The sequence below is a fragment of the Haemaphysalis longicornis genome, unplaced genomic scaffold (assembly GCF_048455015.1).
Source record: "Haemaphysalis longicornis isolate Haplotype H1 unplaced genomic scaffold, Haemaphysalis longicornis Haplotype H1 scaffold_1, whole genome shotgun sequence".
NCBI lineage: Eukaryota > Metazoa > Arthropoda > Arachnida > Ixodida > Ixodidae > Haemaphysalis > Haemaphysalis longicornis.
The window spans coordinates 58410957-58431613 of record NW_027526203.1 but is presented as its reverse complement, the minus strand read 5'-3'; the positions used below and the strand labels follow the sequence as shown (position 1 = coordinate 58431613).

The 20657-nt window shown below is 48.1% G+C and overlaps 1 protein-coding gene across 1 annotated transcript in view; it reads right to left on the bottom strand.

The window, feature by feature from the left end:
• Positions 1-14: 14 nt before the first annotated feature.
• LOC144164257 (STING ER exit protein-like) overlaps positions 15-20657 on the bottom strand; it is a 41405-nt gene continuing 20762 nt past the window's right edge. Inside the window, exons 5-6 of the mRNA XM_077694778.1 lie at positions 15618-15707; positions 15-439 (exon numbers count right to left, since the gene is read on the bottom strand). Coding sequence (XP_077550904.1) covers positions 380-439; positions 15618-15707 — 150 coding nt within the window. The 3' untranslated portion in view covers positions 15-379. The remainder of the gene's footprint in view (positions 440-15617; positions 15708-20657) is intronic.

The window sequence follows — 20657 nt, the reverse complement described above, 5'->3', positions numbered from 1 at the left end:
CACCTATTCGTGTTGTCGTTGTACTTGATTGCTAGAGCGGATCTCAGCCTTGAAATTTCGTGTCAGTACTCCTTTAAGCAGGTGCTTTAGCCCTTCTCACGCCCGATTCTTGGCCAATCCCCCACGTGGGTATGTGCTATGTCAGCGGCCAGGCAGCGCGCGCCCATCTCCCCCCGTTGCCAAGGAAGACGAGGAGATTCCTGGCCAATCCCCCACGTGGGTATGTGCTATGTCAGCGGCCAGGCTGCGCGCGCCCATCTCCACGTGCGCGGACATCGCCGGTAGACGCAGGTTCAGGGTCGCTTAAGAAGACCATGGCGTCAATTTCTTGTGATCTTCCTCCGCGAGTCACACACCCGTCTGCTTAACCCCAACGTCCTCACAGGAGGGGCTTTTTTGCCTTCTCTGGAGGCTTAGATGGAGGGACCCGCTCCTTCCTCTGCAAAGCAGACAGAAAAGGTCCCACATCTATATTATCATCAGATTTGGAAGGGGTACCCGGCGTACCGGACACCCCCAACCCCCCCCCCCCCCCCCCCCGACTTGGCACCCTTTGCGGTGCCTTTCGTTTGAGCCGCGACCGCCGAGGGCAACAGGAGCGCCCCGGGTTTTCGCAACAGGATTCGCAACGCTGTTTTAGTCGCCGACCCATATACCACACTGCCATAGTCTAAACGAGACCCAACCAAAGCAGTATAGAGCCGTAGTAGGAGTTCTTTGTCGGAACCATACAATTGGTGGGAGAGAACCTTAAGTATATTCATTGTTTTGAGACATTTATGTTTAAGTTTCTTGATGTGTGGAATGAATGTGAGTTTGCGGTCAAACACAACACCTAAAAACTTGTGCTCCTTGTTCACAGGAAGCGACACGCCATTAAGAGTAATGTCTGGGTCCGGATGGACCCCGCGCTTCCTAGAGAACACAACGGAGGAGCTTTTTACAGGATTCAATTTAAAACCATTCTTGTCTGCCCAGCTGGTAAGTTTCTTGACGCCGAGCTGAACTTGGCGTTCGCATATTGACATATTACATGATTTAAAAGATATCTGCACGTCATATTCATACATGGAATAAGAAATTGTAGGCGGCAGTGCCTTCCCAAGGAAGTTCATTTTTACTATGAAGAGAGTGCAGCTTAGAACTCCGCCTCGCGGAACACAATTTTCTTGCACGTGTACATTGGACAGTGCCGAACCAACACTGACGCGAAAGGTTCTTTCCGACAAATAACTAGCAAGGGTGTTAAACATATTACCAGAAACACCGGATGACTTCAGATCAGTAAGGATACCATAACGCCAAGCGGTGTCATAGGCCTTTTCTAGGTCGAAAAACACAGTTAAACAGAACTGTTTGTGAATGAAGGCATCCTTATTATATGACTCTAGTGCCACAAGTTGATTGTTTGTGGATCTCCCCGCCCTGAAGCCTGCCTGGCCGCTCTCGAGAAGACCGTTGTACTACAAAAAGTACACAAGCCTCCGGTTTATCATCTTCTCGAGAAGCTTGCACAGGCAGCTGGTAAGAGCAATGGGTCGATAGCTAGCGGGAGAAGAAGAGTCCCTTCCTTCTTTCAAGAATGCTACAACTATGGCATTCCTCCAAGACTTTGGAATGTGCCCCGAAAGCCATATCTTGTGGAAAAGGTGAAGAAGTGTTACAAGAGTGTCTGTGTGTAAGTTCTGTATCATTGTATATGTAATGTTGTCTGGGCCTGGAACTGAGGGTTTACAAGTGCTCAGAGCACCCCTCAGCTCATTAAGTGTGAACTCAGAGTTATAAGAAGTGGCTGACCTGTCATTGTCATGTAAAGGCTTCTTTTCGGCCACGAGTTTGTGTTTAATAAAAGTGTTTGCGTAGTGTGCTGAACTGGAAACGTGTTGGAAGTGTTGTGCTGGTGTGTCAGCCTGGTCTTCGAGTGTATCCCCTGTTGTGCTGACCAGAGGCAGGCTGTGTGTTTGTTGCCCCTTGAGTTTGCGTATTCGTGTCCATACTTGCCGTGTGTCTGTGTAGGAGTTTTACCTCACCAAACCTCACCGCGCACACGTTTTCCAAACGCCTTGGCCCGTTTGAACAAGAGGAGGTTACTCGACGTAGGGTACCGACGAAGGATATCCCACGCCTTGTTCTGGGCCTCTCGCGCCCGCCACCAGTCCTGATTCCACCACGGCCTCCGCTGGTTGCCCGGGGCAACAGAGGCGTGGGGAATGGACTTTTCGGCGGCGTCGAGGATGTGCGCCGTGCTTAGTTGGGTTGCCTGCTCAACGTGTAGTTGTGTTATCGACGTGTGGTGTAGTTTAGATGAATCTGTAAATATATTCCAGTTTGGTCTTGCTTCATTAAACCTTAAACCTGTTTTGGGAAGATGGACTGCTCGGGCCCTTACCTATATATGTTAGTGAGGTGGGGAAGTGGTCACTACCATATGGATCAGTGCCCACACCCCACTCAAGACATGGAAAGAGAACTGCAGATCCAATAGCCAAGTCAAAGTGTGAATAAGTGTTGTGTCCTATATTATAATATGTTGGCTTTTTTTGGATGAAAAGACATGCTCCCGACGATGTTAAGAATTTGTCAATTAGGCGACCTCGCGCATCCGTGCGAGCGGAGCCCCAAAGAGAGTTATGTGCGTTGAGGTCGCCTAAAAGAATGAAAGGTTCGGGTAACTGATCTACCAGACCCTCGAAATCTGTGCTCGATAGTTGGAAGTCAGGAGGGATGTAAAGAGAACAGTGTTATAAGCCTATTAAAAATTATTGTTCGAATGGCAACAGCCTCTAGGATGGTCTGTAGTTGGACAGTGTGGCACGCCATGGTTTTCCGGGCAATGATGGCCACACCGCCTGAGGATGTGCCACCACCATCTCACCCCTCCTAAATACCATGTAACTACTGAAGACATTTGTGTGCATGGAGTTTAAATGGGTCTCTTGGAGACGCATCACACTTGGCTGATTGGAATGCAGTAACTCATAGGCATCATCAAGATTTTTAAAAAGCCTCTGGAGTTCCATTGCATGATATTTTCTCTTCCTATTATTGAAGTTTAGAGCTACTGGAGTATGTATGTGTTAATGTGTCGGCTTTCGGGGCTTGTACTCTTGGAAGGGGCTTTATGATTCTCTCTACTGACCTGGACGCCGGAGCCCGTTCCTTCCGCTGTGGTGCATGCCGGGACGGCTCGACGTCTAGGTCGTCATCTGAAGTCAAGGGGGTGCCCAGCGGACTGGGCACCCTAGACTTGGACTGGGCACCCTTTGCAGTGCCCTTCGTTTTGGCCGCGACCGCCTAAGGCGTCAGGAGCGCCCCGGGTGGTACAGGCGGTGCGGCGGAGGTGGGAACTGCCTCTTTCCTCCAGCTCCATCTCCTCCTGGCCCTCGCATGTGCTTCGGGCCGGTGGAGGGGAGGAGACAGTGGGTGCAGCAGCATCCCCACCAGACGTGGTTGCCACCACAGCCGCTGCTGGCTCAGCGAGCGGTGCGGAGGCGAGTTGGGCCGCCGGAGGCAACCCGGGGGGGAGCGGGGGGGGACCAGGTCCGACTCGCGGTACTGGGTCCCCGCCGAAACAAGACGCCGCTCCGCCCCCCGGCGAGCTGCGTCGGCGTACCTCCCCAGGGGGAAAGATGCGAACCTCTTTCGAGCCTCTGGGAAGGTGATGTTCTCGTTTACTTTCAAGGCAATGATCTGTTTTTCTTGTTTGAATTTTTCGCAGCTCCTGGAATAGGCAGCGTGCGGTCCCTGGCAGTTCGCACAGGTGAAGCTCTCGGATTCGCATTTGTCGGTTAGGTGATCGTGTGCTGCACATTTTGCGCACGTCAGTTTACCACGGCAAGAGGTTGTGCCGTGCCCAAACCGCTGACACTTGAAGCAGCGGCGTGGGTTTGGCACGTAGGGACGAACCGGACATCTCATGAACCCTGCGATGGCCGACTCAGGAAGTGTTGAGCGGTCAAATGTCAAGCTTATGTGTTTAGTAGCTATTATTTGGTCGTTTCGGCGTATGGTGATTCGCCGCACTGCTGTCACGCCCTGATCGCTAAGGCCGTCGAGCAGATCTGCTTCAGTCTCATTTATTAGATCTCTATCAGAGATGACGCCCTGGCAGCTATTTAGACTTCGATGGGGCGTGATCTTGATGTCAACATCGACCATGCGCGTGTGCTTCAAGAGGTTACAGGATTGTTGTTTGTTTTGGACTTCAATTAGGACTCCTCCGGTTGTGAGCTTTTTAGCCTTGTACGATTTGCCTACAAGGCTTTCAAGAAACTTGGAAATGAGAAAGACAGACTGGTAAGTGATGGGTTTTGATTTATCCACGGATTCCATTACCAAGAAGCTCGAGAAATTATCGGGCTTTGAAATGGAGATCGAAGACAAATGAGGAAAAGATACTTCGGTGCGGCCCCTTTTCAGGGACCGATCACGTTTTGGGGGGGGGTTTTGAAAATGCCTGATGATACATTGGAAAACAGGGAAACGGGGGTACTTTCTCCTTTGACCTTACCCTGGTAATCAAAGAGGTCCCGGAGCTCCCTGCCTGGTAGACAGGCAAGGAGCCCATCGGCCGGAGCTCGACCAAGGCTCCGACGGCCACCGTTTACGGCTTGTACCCTTCGCCTTTCAACACCTCGCCACGGTTGGACACGGCTTATGTTTGGTAGCTCGGGGTCCGCGGTGTCGCTGCTCACCGTCACCATGAATACTCAAGGTGCCCCGTGCGGGGCGCTTCTGTCAAGAGGAAGAAACCATTGACCACTTCCTGTTGTCTTGCCGGCGGTTCTCCTCCCTCCGAAATCGTTACCTGGAGGCTCTACTCCGGCGTATGGGTATCGCCTTGTCCGGCCCTATTGTAATTTCGGGCAGTCGGGCTTGATTGGTGCAACGGGGATGTTCGTCGCGGTCTTCACTTTTTTATTGCAGAATCAGGTCGCTTGCCTTGTTAATACATTAACCAATTTTTAATCTTGTATTGAAATACCTGTTGTTATAGCAGTATTGAATTTTCTTGGTTCTCAAATTGTTAGCATCACTGTACCCTATTTTTCCTTATATTAAAACTAATTCATAAGCTTCTTCAACAGCAAAACCACAATCAGACTTGGCCAATCCGCCAGGTTGCGTACGTGTCATTCTTCTTATGGCTCCAACGAACCAACTACTGGCTAGCTAAAGCTGATCGATTATCGCCAAATACATATTGCTTAATGCTTCCCTGTAACAATATGATGGCAGTGGCAACAAAGGTAGGATATATTTATAGAGACAACTTGCCTTAACATAAAGAGGGGTATACATACGTATAGCAGGCGATAAAATCCCAAAGCCAAGCATGTGTCATGTGGTAAAAAGAACCCATACCCGAAGGGGGATTGGCCCGAGAAGAAGATGATGGAAGAAAAGAATCAGAGTACGAGATGCGAGAAGGATTTGGAAGGGGCCAATGAAGGACATACACGGAGTGATTAGGAGGAGGAGGAGGTTAGCTGACCAGCAAATGGAAGCCTGACACGATAGACTGCGAGGCAAAGAAGAGGACGACGAAGTTGGAGTGGTGAGAGTGGAAGAGCACGAAAGAGCGTCCCATTCAGCTGACGTGTCTGCCAGCGTGGTTGCTTGCTAGGACGTAGTTTCGCCCTAGAGCTGTGCAAAAAGGCACAGCGCATGTAAGCCTTACACGAAATAATTTAGCTCAAGTGGAACGCTGCTCGTGTACCGGAAAAAAAAAATTCCTGCCAATATACAGTGAGGGCCGCTTATAACGCATGTTGCGGGAGCTTCTGAAATCCGTACTGTAAGCGATACTGCACTAAACAAAACGTGCGTGAATCCTACCACATTGCAACCTATCTTTTAGACATTCTTTTGTTTATCATAACTCAAACGAATGCCACTTAAAACAGAGGCACAGTCTTTATATTATCTTTGTTCCACACCAGATGCTGGTGCACGTTCTTACAAACCGGCAAGCCAGACCTTAACTTACTTTGTGCATGTGTTGTGAGGCAGCACGGCTGTGTTTCTTAGCGTATAGAAGAAAGGATGCCGCAAGAAGGGAAAAAGCTGTTTTATGTTGCCGAGACGTGATAAGAATTAATGAACGCAAGCCGGGATTTTTTTTTTTTTTAATCCGCACCTTGCGTTCACGATGCAGCAGGCAGTTGCTTATCAGCACAGCATACAGGTAGTGAAAATGTAGGGCATCGCAGCTTGCTACCTCCAGAGGTACAAAAAGAGAAAGGGCAGTTGCTTATCTGCACATTGTTCTAATAGAAGCAACTAACTGCGCTTGTGCAGAGCCAGCTATTGTCAGTCCCTCTCTCTCTCTCTCTCTCTCTCTCTCTCTCTCTCTCTCTCTCTCTCTCTCTCTCTCTCTCTCTCTCTCTCCCCCCCCCCCTTCCGAGTCGAAGTTAGAGGAGAGCAGGGAGCACGTGCCGTGTCTAATGGCTCAATAATCCATCTTTTTTTTTCTTCTTTGTGACCATAAAAACAATGCCCAAGCTGCCTGAGTCGATCAGTGGAGCCACCAAAAAAACCACACAACACATGGTATTGTGCTTCGGGCAACCACATTTTAAGTCGTATGCTTATGCATTGAGTTCTATGGGAGGCAAACAGGCAAACAAGTGGTCAGAAAAACCCGCATTATATCCGGCCCTGCACTATAAGAAGTCACGTTTATAAACGGCATACACTGTGTGGCCTCAGTGGGGTTACTACATGTTGGCAACACTTACAGTAGCACACGGGTCACAACTACTGCCTTTTTCAATTACTGAGTGAACTGCAGCCAATCAAATATACTTTCCATACCCCATGATAGCAACCATTTCAGGAGTTTTTCTTTTTTTTTTTTTTTAATGAGTCAAATCCACACAAACAGAATCTGAGAAAAAAGTGAAAGTTTGTTTGAGGGCCTACATGCAACACTGTCAAAGCTATTATATGATGTTTTACATGTCAGCTAGAAAAAGTTTACGGCCACAAGTAATTAAAATTATGCGGGAGATTTGACCAATATTAAGGTAACTTTGGATATGGCTTGTATTGAATTGAAACCGTCAATTTGATGTGGCATTCTCATGAAAACTTTATCGGAATTGCCTTCCAAATACAATGAAATTTTCACAGAAAAGCCATGAAACATGTGCGACAGAGCTTCAAGAACACTATAACTGTACATGAAGAGCAGGCGAGTCTTCTTGGCAGCATAAGCAGTTCTTCTTGGGCACGCCGCCTCAAGACACCCACGAAGTAAGCAAGCTCACCATTGCCTTGCCTGAAATTTCTAAAACTATTCACAAGAAAACTGACACATTTTCCTCTTCTAAACCTTAATGAAGTAGCTTGTAACCACAGGGGGGAATTGGCGAGGGCTTTTAAGCGGCAACTATTTGGTTAGGTATGAAATGGTAAATATAGGTGTAAATATCCGGAATACATTCTGTGTACACGTTTGCCGGGCGTTAGTTAACTTATTTCATTGCAACCTTTTTTCTAGGGGAAAGTTGCCGAGTCTTTCTTGTCCCTACCATTTTATCTGACTTAGTTTCAGTTTGTAGATTTGACTCATTTCAAAAAAAAAATCTCATCATTTGTTCGACTGCTCAAGTCTGACAAAGGGCAACCAGTGCCAAAAAATTAACCATTGAATAAAAGTAGTGTGCAGTGCAACAGGTACAACTGAAACTGAATGCGTGAAGTTAGATGGTTTAAACGGTAACCGGTGTACAGGACCAGATTGTGTTAGGTATGTGTGATATGAAATGAGATGTAAAAATTTGATCTCTGCCAAACACTTAAAAAGAAAATTACACCATCTTCCCATAGGGGAACCCTGAGTAGTGTGCGAAGCAGCCATGGGTTCGACTGAAATTCCCATTAGTTTTCAGTTCGTCGTTTCCGTTGACGTTCATCTTCGCGTGCCTTCGTTGTATCAGGGGTGAGACAGCTGAATAAGATTTGGGAGCAGTTTTTGGAGCAGCGAAATCTTGATTTTGGGGCAGAAGAACCTTGATTTGGAGCAGAATGATGACATTTATTGTCCCCTTCGGAGCCTAAAAATCAAACTTTTGGCAACTCAGATTGGGCAACTGCACTTTCTAATCCGTTTTGAACGTACATAACACTAAAACAGCCTTTGAATAAAGTTTTTTCTATCAGAGCACCGCAACGTACGAACTGCACTACCTTTTTACAAACCATTTTTAAATTCTTTGGCTCACAATGCATAGAGAGCTTGCAGACCGTTGAAAATATCGCAAAACAACGAAAAAAAAAAAGCAAAACTAAGCAATCGTAAGGCATTTTAATTATCATGTGAATGCGGAAATTATTATTTTTGTAATCCCACACTCGGCTTTACGCACACGTGTAGAACCACGTCAAAAGGTGCGCAAAGCGAAGTGGCAGTCGTCGCACTTCACAAGCCCTCCCATTTCCATTTCCAAGGTGCACGTTCAGTACATTCATACTGTGAGTAACGTGGGTATCTTTAGCCACCTCCTTTTTGGCATTAAATTTCGCTTCAGATAGATGAACCATTATTACTAGCGTGCAATAATGGCCCGTCCCGCTATCGGACACTGCTTGAACATTTTGCGGCGGTGTAGCCTGCGCCGCCACTTCTGCAGTGTTGATCATTCCATTCCCGCCACTCGCGAGCTCGCTGTCAAAGGCAGGAATAACTCAGCGTTTTATAACACCGCAATGAGTCTGAAATTTCACGTCAAGCACGCACTGAGCCTCAGCCCCAAGGCTGAAACACGGCGAATTCGCGGGCGCCATGTTGTTTTTGATGAACTCCCATCTTTCGAGTCGCGCAACTTCCCGCAACATATCAAGCGATTAAATGTAAACCCAGTAACCCTTATAACCAAAACCACAGTAGAAATCGGCAAAGAGCACTCTGCCTGAACCATGAGCAACTGCTTTGCCTGGCGGCCATGTTTGCCAATCTTCACCAAGACGGCGCCCAGTTATGTCGCTCCGGGGATACGGCGCTCCGAAAATTGCCGTTTTTTTCCTCACCTTGCACAGGTAGTTTGTCGCCTCAGTACACATAAGTATTTTTTCTACAGGACATTGGAATGGTTTTCAATGGGAAAACTTTAAAAACTCACAGAACATAACATGTGCAACCCGACATTGTAACTTTCGAAAAAAAATATCTCGGGAACAATTTTATGTGGGTTTTCTATTGATTGATCAATCAATTGAACCTTTACAAACACTATCACCTTGAGGGAGCTGGAAAATTATACCGTCAGTAAGAATCTTTCCCCACTGAAAGTGATGTGAGCGTTAAAAGAGCCCTCAGACTGTTTTGGAGCAGTTTGGCGCAATTTTTGAAATTACCAAGCTTTTGGAGCAGAAAACTGCGCAATATGCGCAGCTGTCTCACTTCTGTTGTATCAGTAGCTTCTTGACGTAGTTTAAATGAGTGAAGGACATAAGGCGCGTTCGTAGCACATGCTCCCGTCTCGGTTTGTGGCGCAGTGGGAAAAGCGCCACGTACCTCCCATTGCGGCCAGAGAGTCGCGGGATCGAAACCGAGCGCCGCCTAACTATTTCTTTTTATAGTGGACTGCGCTGGCATCAGCCCGAGCGCTGACGGGGCTGAAGAGACGCGCATGTGCAGTAGAGTGCGGACGGCGGACGACGACAACGAGGGAGGGAGGGACACAGCCCCGAGCATGAGATGCTTCGCATCTAAAACACGCCTAAGAGAAAACAATGGGATCGTCAGCTAGGAAGTGAGATGGGCACAGTGGAGCGTCGTATCTGCACAGTTATGGGAGGTGTTCATGTTGTGTTGTGCCTGGTGTCTTATATTTAAAGATTGATTGATTGTAGGGTTTAACGCACCAACGCAACGCAGGCGATGAGGCGCGCCGTAGTGGAGGGCTCCAGACTAATTTTGACCACCTGGGGATCTTTACCGTGCGCTGAAATCTCGTACACACGGGCGTTCTTGCTTTTCACCTTCATCAGAAAAGCTGCCGCTGCGGCCGGGAATCGAACCCAAGACCTCGTGCTCAGCAGTGCACCACCAAACCAACTGGGACATGACTGGTAGCCCCATTCCATAAGTTGTCAAGGTATGAAATAGCTCCGTCACATACAACGCTGCACCTGCCGGAGCATCGCACCAACAGCCATGGAGCGGAAATGGCACGCCAGCCGGCCGGGTGTTTCTTCCTCCAGATAGCCAGCTGAATCAGTCAAGTGCCGCTGGGTGCGCTTCTCCGAGGGCTGGCGCCCGTGCAAAGCTGTTGCGTGCAGGTTTGCTCTGGCTGGCTGGCCGCTCTGGCAGCGGCTGCGAAGTCACTTCAGCTTGGCCATAATGGCCTCGCTCTTCTCAATTTCGGTTTCAAAATCGCCGATTTTTGCTGGCCGTTTGCGTCGTACACACGCGTATTTCAGCAGCCATATTTTGTATCTTGTAGTCTTTTTAGGCAGACTTTATGGAAACAAGGGTTTTAAGACACCAAAATTATGAGTGCAGTTGGCCTTTAACCAGGGCGTGAGCTATGGAGAAGTGCTACACAGGGGTCCTGAAGATGCAGTGAGCAGGTGCGAGTGTGTGGCGTGTGTGTGGCTTATCCATAGCCTAGCTAAGGCAACTTTCACGAATCTCTTGTGCAAAACAGTTGTTCATCATCCTAAACGTGGTTTAAATTCATGTAGCTTGCTCTCTGTCTGCTCAGTCCATTGTCGTTGCCTTTGTTTGCAAAGTTATTTCATGATTTGTGGCTTGAGGTCAGCCTGGGGTGGTGTTGTCATGTCACCGGTGTTCTTACAAGCAGCAGTGGTGGCTTTTCCATCCACCCCCTCGTTCTTGGTGATCCCAGAATGGCCAGGAACCCAGCACACAGTAAATTCCGGATTCGAGGCACAAGCTGACATAATGGCATTGAAAAGTATAGACAAAATGGTTCCCACAGGGCTTTTTGGGTGATCAGCTACGTACAACACTCAAGGAGTCTGTGTAGAGAATGGACTTGCGAATATGATTTCGGACAATGTGATTCACAACAACAAAGAAAGTCCTCCATGCCTGTAGCGAAGACTTGGGTACTGAATTTGTATGGCAAGTTCGTTACAAACCTATCAGCAGAAATAAAACCAATGTAATCGGAGATAGCACCAAATGGAAATGGATAGCTGAGGCAGGGGGAACAATTCAAAGAAGTAAGAAATTGCTTACAGAGAATTCGGTATTGACCTACTATAATCCACCACAGGATCTTGGTACAGTTTGCAACACATCGGCTATGGTGTAGGGGCTACACTTTGCCACAAGGAAGGCTCTGCAGAAAATCCAACTGCTTTCGCATCTAAGACTCTCAGCAAGTCTCACCAGGCATGTGGCGCACATGGGAAAAGAGGCACTCGCAGTTCGGTTTCAGTTGCACAAGTTTGGCAAATTTGTTTGTGGTCAAACATTTAGCGCATACTCTGATCACCAGCCCTTGCTGGGTCTGCTTGTTCCCCCTATTATAAGCCAGTTCCCGCCATGGCAGCAGCGCAAGTTCAGCACGGCGCTTTGTTCCTCACAACCTGCAACCACTAGTGGGTCCATCGTGAGGCCAGAGATGTCTCAAATGCTGATGCACTATCGCACTTTCCTTGCTGCTTCCAAACCAGTCATTGGAATGGGTGGGTGTGCACTTTTTTTTTTTTCTGTGCTCGACAAAATTTCACTGTCTACGAAGGAAGTTGACAGTGGAACTTGGAAGGGCCACGGTGCCATAGAAGGTTCTTATTTATACACAGAACTGACGGTCTTGTTATGTCGCAGATGAAGCACTAGCATTTTATTTTGTTCAGCGTAGTGAGCTCCCTGTTGACCAGGATTGCACAACCTGGGGAAACCGGGTAATAGCGCCTGTCCCTCTCTGTGCAAATGCTTTGTCAATGCTGCATGAAAGCCATCAGGGAATTGGTCGCTTGAGAATTCTGTCGAGAAGCCACGTGTGATGGTGGCCGAAGTTAAAGAGAGTGCAACATTTCACCTGTCTCAAAAACGCATCACCTAGCATTCCCTTCTTGTCCCGGGGCTGGCCAATGCACAGGTACGAAAGAATGCACCAGGGCACTTGGAATTTGCGTATGGGGATCAGCAGTGGTTTCTTTTGCTTGACAACGCACACTCAAAGTAGTTGGTAGTGTTTGCGATGAACACGGAGAACAGTGAAAAGACATAGGGAAAACTTCGCGGTGTGTTTGCTGCTGCCTATGGATCGGCAGAAGTGGTGATTAGAAACTACCGTTTGGAATTCACTTCAGCTCGGTTTGCACTGTTTTACGAGAAGAAACGGCATTCAGCATGTGAAGTCAACTTCCTATCATTCAGCCTCAAACAGCAGTGCTGAATGATGCGTACAGACCATAAAAAAGGGTCTCTTCAAGAAGATCCTGGATGAACACCAGTCCGGGGAAACAACGCCTCTTCAGAAGCACGACAACCAGTTTCTGTTCGGTTATCAAAACACCCCGACTACCACTACCGATGAGGCACCAGCCCAACATTTTTTGCCGTGGAAGCTGAGAACACAGCTCACTCTTCTGCGTCCAGACATTGGAAAAAGAAAACAAAAAAATAGGAACAGGTTCAAGGCAACAGTGAACGAAGCTCCAAAAGTCTGCAGCCTGGAAACGCCAAGTGGGTCGAGGGAACAGTACGCAGGCATATAAGCACCACCACATGCATACTTCCTTGGGGTCGGAGAAGAGCGATACATTCATGCCGATGACTTACAACCATAGACAGTCTAATCCCGCTACAACGAAGTCCACTTCAACAAAATTTCCGCTTCAACGAAATATTTCCAAGTCCCCGTCAGCTAGCCATAGAAGTCAATGCAACAAAGTCCTTGGCACAACGAACCATTAGTCTGGCTTGCTTTCGCTTCAACGAAGTTTTTGATGATTTGGGCTGGGTTTGAACAATTATTTTACAATAAAATAAGCATAGCACCAGCTATCTGTAACTTTTTATACGTTCAGGACGCTTAGTTTCACCGAAAACATGCGCGGTGTGCCCACACTGCCACCAAAAAAAAAAACTCATAGGTGGACGCCATTGTGTGATGGTGATAACAATGTGGCGGGCCGTCTTTACACGAGGCGCAAGTCAGGTTCGCCAAGCCGGAGCTATAGCCAATCCGTATCCAGTTAAAATCGCGCGAATGTGCTCTGCTGCCGGCATGGCTGCTGGCGCAGTGCCGTCATGTATGTGTTGTAAGCAGCTGCCCTTGCAGTTTTCCTGCTACAATTCTTCAAAGTCAAGAGCAAAAATAATGTTTTCGTGTTTAGTCTTGAATTTGCGTCATCCTATCTTAGTCGCGAGCGGGCGGTCGCGATAAATGCAAGCGCGTGCGGCTTGCCTGCCAAGGTCAGTTGCCGCCGTGCCTAGTCAGAGGATAATTAAGATAATGGCGCCGTTCCGGCCACAAGCGAGAGGGGGGCTTCCAACCGCGTAGCAGCTATCTGCAAGTAATCAGCTCGGTGGAAACGCCTTGTTGTACAGCAATACGCTTTTGCGCCTGCATTTCTTCTCCTCTCCCCTTCTCCTCAGTATCGCGCTCTTTGCATGCTGGTAAAAACAGAGAATCATTGGTATGTTTGTTATATGACTAAACACGATGTTACTGCACGTCACTCTTTTTTCTAAACATTGTATTATGCTGCCAATGATGCGGAAATATACCGTGCTGTTTTTCTTGCCCTTCCGTGGCGTGTTGGGGCAGATTTCGCCTCAACGAATTTTCGCTTCAACAAAATTTTTTGCACGTCCCGTCAATTTCGTTGTAGCGGGATTCGACTGTAGGTGGTATTCGTTGAAAAGTTTAGCTGTCAATATCTTCGCTTGGCAACACTGGAAACGGCCACAGACATGGCCGATGCGCCACGGACATGGCGCGGCTTGGGTAACTGCGCCCACACGGCGAAGGGAAAAAAAAAAAAAAAAAAAAAAAACACCGCCGTGTGTTGCCTGCTCCGTTTCAATCCGATTCTCAACGGTGGCATCAACTGAGATGTTATTAATCGCACTCACATTGGACTCGAGGCAATACTTTGCATTCGGTAAGGTAGAGTTTGTAACGTGCAACACAGCCATGTGCTGGCACGGACAAGTACCGCCATCTTACGGTTGCCTGCATGCGCGCCTTGCCAGTGAATGCAAGCAATACCTTCCAGGACGTTACGATTGACCACGAGGCCCTGGACACTGACGTTTCAGAGAGCGGGAATTTCTCAGGGCCCTAGACAAAGCAAGGACTGCAGCCCATATTAGACCCGAGGGAAGCCAGTGCCTGTCCGTGGGTCCAAATAAGTCCGGCTGGCTTACAGTCAGCCCCCAGCAAACAAACCCTCAGTTGTACAGCCCTGCACAGTGAACCCGATTGTGGTCCCTGGCTCCATGTCCGGATACCAGGACTGCAGGACCGCTGTCAACCAAACCGAAGCCATGAACCAGAAACCGAGAAGCTCCAGGATTTTTGACCAGTGCTCAGTCACAGCACTTGAAAAACGCTGCCACCGGAACACAACAAAACTGCAGCACTGATTAAGTGATCAACCTTCCACTTGGGAAGGAATGCTGCATCATTGGTGTCGCGGTTCTCTGCGCTGGGACGTGCCCCGTTCCATCTCGTCTGCTCTTTTCTCTGCTGTGGCTGTCACCACAAAAAGAAGCCACGCCTAACCTGCATTGTTCTTTCGACCAACACCAGCAAAGATGGTCTGCGTGCCTCGTCTTCCTGCTGCATTGCTCTAGCCAAGGACACAACATGACTTTTTGATACGAATCCTGAGATCATTCAGTTTGATCGATGTTAGGGTCCAGGCAGATCCTGCACCTTTGTGCAAATAAAATGCCGGTATTTTGGAGGGGATTAGGTTTAAAACAACAAGCTGGGGCGGTATTCTCGAGTTTTGTCCCTTTTGCGTCCCTTTCAAAAATGTCCCTTTTGGCGAGCCCTGATTGGCTAAAAGCAAACAACCGGAAGTGACGTAACGCAAGCGCGGCAAACCTACTCCCAACCTTTCTCAATGCTGCCAACGTCCACTTCTTAACCGGAAGTACGTCACGATGAAAGGGACGCAAAAGGGACGTTTTCAAAAGGGACAGTTACGAGAATACCGCCCCTGGACTAGACTTTCATTCACAAATCGACAGGTTACATGATTTAAAAGACATTTCAGTGCTGACATTTCAACGCTGTTGAGGTACAAAGAATAAGAAATTCACCATGGCAATGCCTTTCCAAGTGCATTCATCCAAACAATAAATACTGTGCACCTTAAAACTCCACCTTGAGAAACACGATTTTCTTGCAAATGCACCTTCAACAGTGCTGAAAAAGCACGAAATGTACGCTTGGGCAGATAGCTTCGGAGTGTGTGCACTACATTTCCGGACCAACCAAAAGATTTCAGGTTGCTAGAGTGCCATAGCAACAAGCAGTGTCGTAAGCCTCTCCAGATAAAAAAAAAAATACTTGGCTTAGTTACTTGGCTAGGGGAAAGTGATGGTAGGCAGTGAAAAAAAAAAAAGAAAGAAACTCCGTGATTCCGGCATCACAATTGAGGGGAAAGCAGCTCACCTGTTCGAGCTTGCGCTTGTTCATGCCCTTGCGCTCGAGTTGCTTCTCGATGATGCGGGCGTTGTTGGCGTACGAGTCTGCCCCTTCTCTCTGCACAGGAGGAGAACAACATGGACATTACCTTACTGGGCTGCCAGCATGCGAGGGTTGGGCCACCAACAGGAACTACTGCTTCTCGTTCATTCGGGCAGCAATCCAAACGCCCGATGGTGAAATGGTTCTTATAGCACAAGGACTGCTTTATGCGTGCCAAACTACTTGAGGCCACAAAGGCAACAGAGGAGAACACACCACACATACACTTGCACACTTCCAAATGCGCACTTTGCTGGGTTACTTGCATGGCTATAAGTACAAGGCCAGGGCGATGTGTTATGGGGACCCATGTATGCACGTTTTGGCGAGCTGGGAGCCGCCATTTTGGGCAGCCCGCACATCACGTGAGTCGTGACCTCCTCATGACCCCATGCAATGCACCGAACCAGCTCACCGTGAATGTGCACGCAAAGGCACAGGGAAAGGAGGACCAGCTTGTTGCCTTCCTTTGTGCCACCCTCTCCCCAAATTGGGGGAGACCTCCTTTCCACCCGAGCTGACCTGCCGGGACGCGCGAGCATTCTGCTGGGAAGTCAACTGGCAAGTTGGTCAGAACTGGTCGGTTCGGGAATGCCTACTCTCAATGCCCCGATGACTGAGAACCCAGTTGGCTCCATGGGACTCTGCGGAGAGATTCAGTCCTGATAGGTCGCAAGGGAAGCCACCCCCCCCCCCCTTCCCCTTCTGCGACTGCAATGACAGATGTCGAGGTCTTAGTGCCCCCGGCTTGAGCGAGCGAGCGAACGGAGCCACTGTCTCCCCGCTAGCAACAGTCATGTTGTCTGGTTTATGCCCTGTATTTGTCAGGCAATAAAGCCTTACTTTGCGTAGCCAGAGTCTGTCTGGCTATCAGAGAGGATTCCACTGGGGCTAGTGTACTGGGGCTAGTGTAGTGTGGGGCTAGAGGTAACACTTCCTCTAGCGAAGCTTGCCGGGGTCCTCTGTTGTCCTGTGCGTTAACCCACGGTGTGCACAAGTGCAGGTTACCTGCCCAGTGTTGTAAACAAAGAACACTATGAAACGCCCTTCCCACACATTTGTTATGTGCTACACATTGTCGTTGTTTCTCAACTCCACAGTAGCCTGAGTAAGTGCAACCCAACTGCATGGTACTTCTTTTTTTTTTTATGAAGTCATGACAAGCTGAATGATGCGGAGGCGACCTTCCTTTTGTTTCTCTCTGTCAGGTGCAGCTTTGTGGTGGTGGCTATATGCAGCGGCTGATCATACGCATGAAAGTAACGTATTCCTCCCTCCCTGCTTCTGCTCCCGAGGGAAGGGAAAGTTTCTTTTCTAGTTTCCTTCCCACCAAGCATTGTGCTGCAGGTGTGAAAGCAAAATACCGAAGGAAAAAGGAGCGCAGGGCGTGGACACCGTTGCTTGCTTTCCCTCTTCCTCTCACCAGCTACTCCTCCCTTATACTGCCGGAGTTGGAGGGGATAAGAGCACTTTTGCAGCAAGAGGGTGAGGCGATACTTCGTTTCCCCAATACACACCCAGCCCCCTCCCCAGTGGCCTGCCTGGAGTGCGACAGCCAGAGCTCTGGGGCTGTTCCATTTTGAGAGCTGCACTGAACAGTGTGTGCCCTGTTGCTGCCAGTTGTAGAGCAGCTTCTTCTGAGGGAAACCCTCTGCAGCCCCGTACTACTGTGGTGAGGGAAACTCCCCCTTAAAGGAGCCATGAAGAGAAAATACAACTTCGTTTAATTTGAAAGAACTAGGACTCAGTATCTCACTCAGCTCCATTGCAGCCACAAAAGGTGTTTTTTTAACAAAAAAAAAAAAGCAAGAAGTATTTAAAACTTTCAAATTTTGTGCCACAGTGACGTGTTATGAGCAAGAATTCCGTCATACGAGCCAACAATGAAACATAATTTTCAGTGCGTTAACTGCACGTTAGCATTCAAGTGATGCGGTCAAATGGAACTAGAGGCCCCATTACAGTCGTCCAGTCATGTGTCGTCGCAACAGGCCAGTTAGGCGGCCGCCAATCGCACAAACAAGGTTCTGTGACGTCATAGAAAAGTTGCGGGAAATTGGCTAGGGGGCCGCAACTGCTTCACACATTTTCTTTCATATCTCCGTTATTTATTTGAAGATTGCGATGATATTAGTATCATTGTTATCGGGACTAAGCAGTCTTTCTAATAAACCCAACTTGTGTTTTGTCTTCATGGCTCCTTTAACTTAGGGATAACGCACATATACAGTGCTGCAGGTGGCACGGGCACCTGTGTCTTTAAGATAGCCCAGTTTGCGGCGGTGATGGCCAGAGCTCGCCACGTGTGCATTTATTTGGACACTCTCACTCTCTTCCATTCGCACTGCTGTTTACACTCGGTAGCTGGCAATGAGTGTAAAGAATAAACTAGCTCCTTCTTTCACACCCTTGCCCGTTTGTTTCCGTTCGTGCAGGGGTGACTGCAATGTACACACTGATATAGTACTTGTTTTTCTATCTGCTGCAACGATGACTTTCAGTTAAAATAACACCACGGATATATATTTACCATTACTCCAGCATGGAGTGTCCGTAATTTTGTGGTACTTGCCCTTTCGGTACAAAATATATTTTGTTTGCAGGACATAAAAATTTTCCCTGAGCTCAAAACATTTTGTCTTGATACTGCGTCGTTTCTCGAATTTTCTTCTTATGAGCAGGTAGTTGCCACAGGTTTTCTAGCGTTTTATTATTCATTGCTGATAAGCCAACTAAAGCAATACAACGTATTCATGCCATCTTTCTAGCGTCAGGTGTAGCGTCAGGCCCTAAGAAGGCGAATTATTCTAGGTACGTTTGCAAAAAACACTGATTTTCAAGAAAAAAAAAATTGTGGGGCTTTAACAACGTGCCAAAGGTACGTCTGGGCTATGAGGTGCGCCGTGGTGTAGGGCTCCGGATTAATTCAGACCACCTGGGGGCCTTTAATGTTTTCTGCTCCGCCTGAAAAGCAGCCGCCGCGGCCAGGAATCACACCCCCATCCTTGGTCTCAGCAGGACACCAGCCACTGAGCCCCAACGGGGGGTCACTGTGCGACCTTCATAGGTTTGTTACTCAGACATGGATGAGGGCGCCGGTCACCTAAATTGATATCCACAACATCACAGTGGCACAGGAGTGCTACGGTTGTATTTGCCGGCCGACTGGGAACTGCACAGAAGATACTCTTTTTCACGCGGTTCCACGGGCCACTGTGCACAAGCTCTAATTCGGTTCCCCTACGCGTGCCACTGACTACAAAGTCGCAGCCCTCTTAGCGACTACTACTGCAAGCGGTCGGATTCAGAAACATAGGATACAGCTCTTGGTCAGGCATCAGAGAGGGGTTGCTGGCAACGCCGCGAGTGTTGATGCATTCCCTAAAAATTGTGGTACATCAGACAAAAATCAGTTCCTAAAAACATGTACATATATACCTGAGAGGTTTTACGTGCTGCAGCTACGCATGGACTGCGAGGCATGCCGTAGCAGAGGGCTGTGGATTAATTCAGACCACCCGCGGACCTCTAAAGCGTGCTGAAATCTTAACACACGCGCGTTTTCATAGTTCAAGTCTAACAGAAAAATAGCCGCTGCAGCACAACCCCTTAGCCACTGAGCCACCACAGTGGATCAAAGCGAGCTTTGGGCTCAACCACTCTGGATGTCAACCTGTTTTAACACTAACACTGAAAGAGTGATGTAACCACGGCGAATGTATCCAGTGACTAAAATACACTCGCTTGCAGGATATCGCCCGAATGGCCTTTCCTTCTTTTGCAGTGCTGTGATGCATATCGCACACTGCTGCATTTTTCTTTGTCGAAAGCAACAGTTACCCCCTCGATCCTCGGCAGCAGTCTATTAGTGCCTGCTTATGCCAAATCATCGCAATACTCAATGTGTGAGCCTCACTGACCTTTGCAACACAGATTTCTGCCACAGGCAAGGGAGCATGCGCAAACGTCACCGTAAAAGCCCGCACTTTGTAAAATTAAAACTATTTTACAACCTTCCCCTCAAATCAACTATTTATTCTGCCACTGGAACAGCAGTTATGCCCACTGCTGGTTCAGCTAGAAGTTGTGTTCCTAATTAAAATTTGATGAGAGGAGAGAAAATATTTTTAATCCATGGGCCTGTTTTCAGGCCAGTTTTCAGCTATGTCTAAATTGCCGAAAATCTTTCCTGCCTCGCAAATATTTGTTTCCTTTATGAGGTTGCAGGTTCGTTGGCCATTAATTGTTTTTTTTTTCTTCTTCTTTTCTCAATAGATATACGCAGACTGGCTGATTCATATGATTTTTTTTTTCAGTAAATCATCAAAGCACAGCACAAGAAAAGTAAGCTGGTAGATAAATAAATAAATAAACATTAATAATAATGATGGTGACAATGCATCAGAACCAGGAAGTGTCTGCAAATGGAAGAGGAACAGCCTATTCATGAAAAGGGGCTCAGACCACATTCAACCCAGAGAAATTCTGAAAAATCCAGCCTCACTGATGTTATAAATGGATGCAGCTTTCACCAGCTCAAGCGCATCCCATGTGTACTTTGGTGCTAGCACAGTCAATATGTAGGTGTGCCTTGAATGCCAACAGCACAGTGGCACCTCACCCCATCTGATAAACCGCTCATTGCACACGTCTCCACTTGGGCGCCAGAGGCTACAACGACATTCGGCAACGGGCAAGTCAGCAGAGATGCATAGTGCCCCTGTACAAATGCAGGGTGGGGAGAGAGACGACGTTGAACACTCTCCTTGCCCTGACAAGGTGCGCACAAGAATGGGTGGCGTTTACTGAGCAGACGCATTGAACAGACTGGCCTGTTGCACTCCACAATCGCTCTCTAGATGCATCGCTCTCAGTCCTTGTTCAAGGGCTGCAAGTGCTTGGGTAGGTGGAAAGAGTGGTGGAGAGAGTCGGAGATGAACACTGCCTGCCCACTTAGAATCAAAA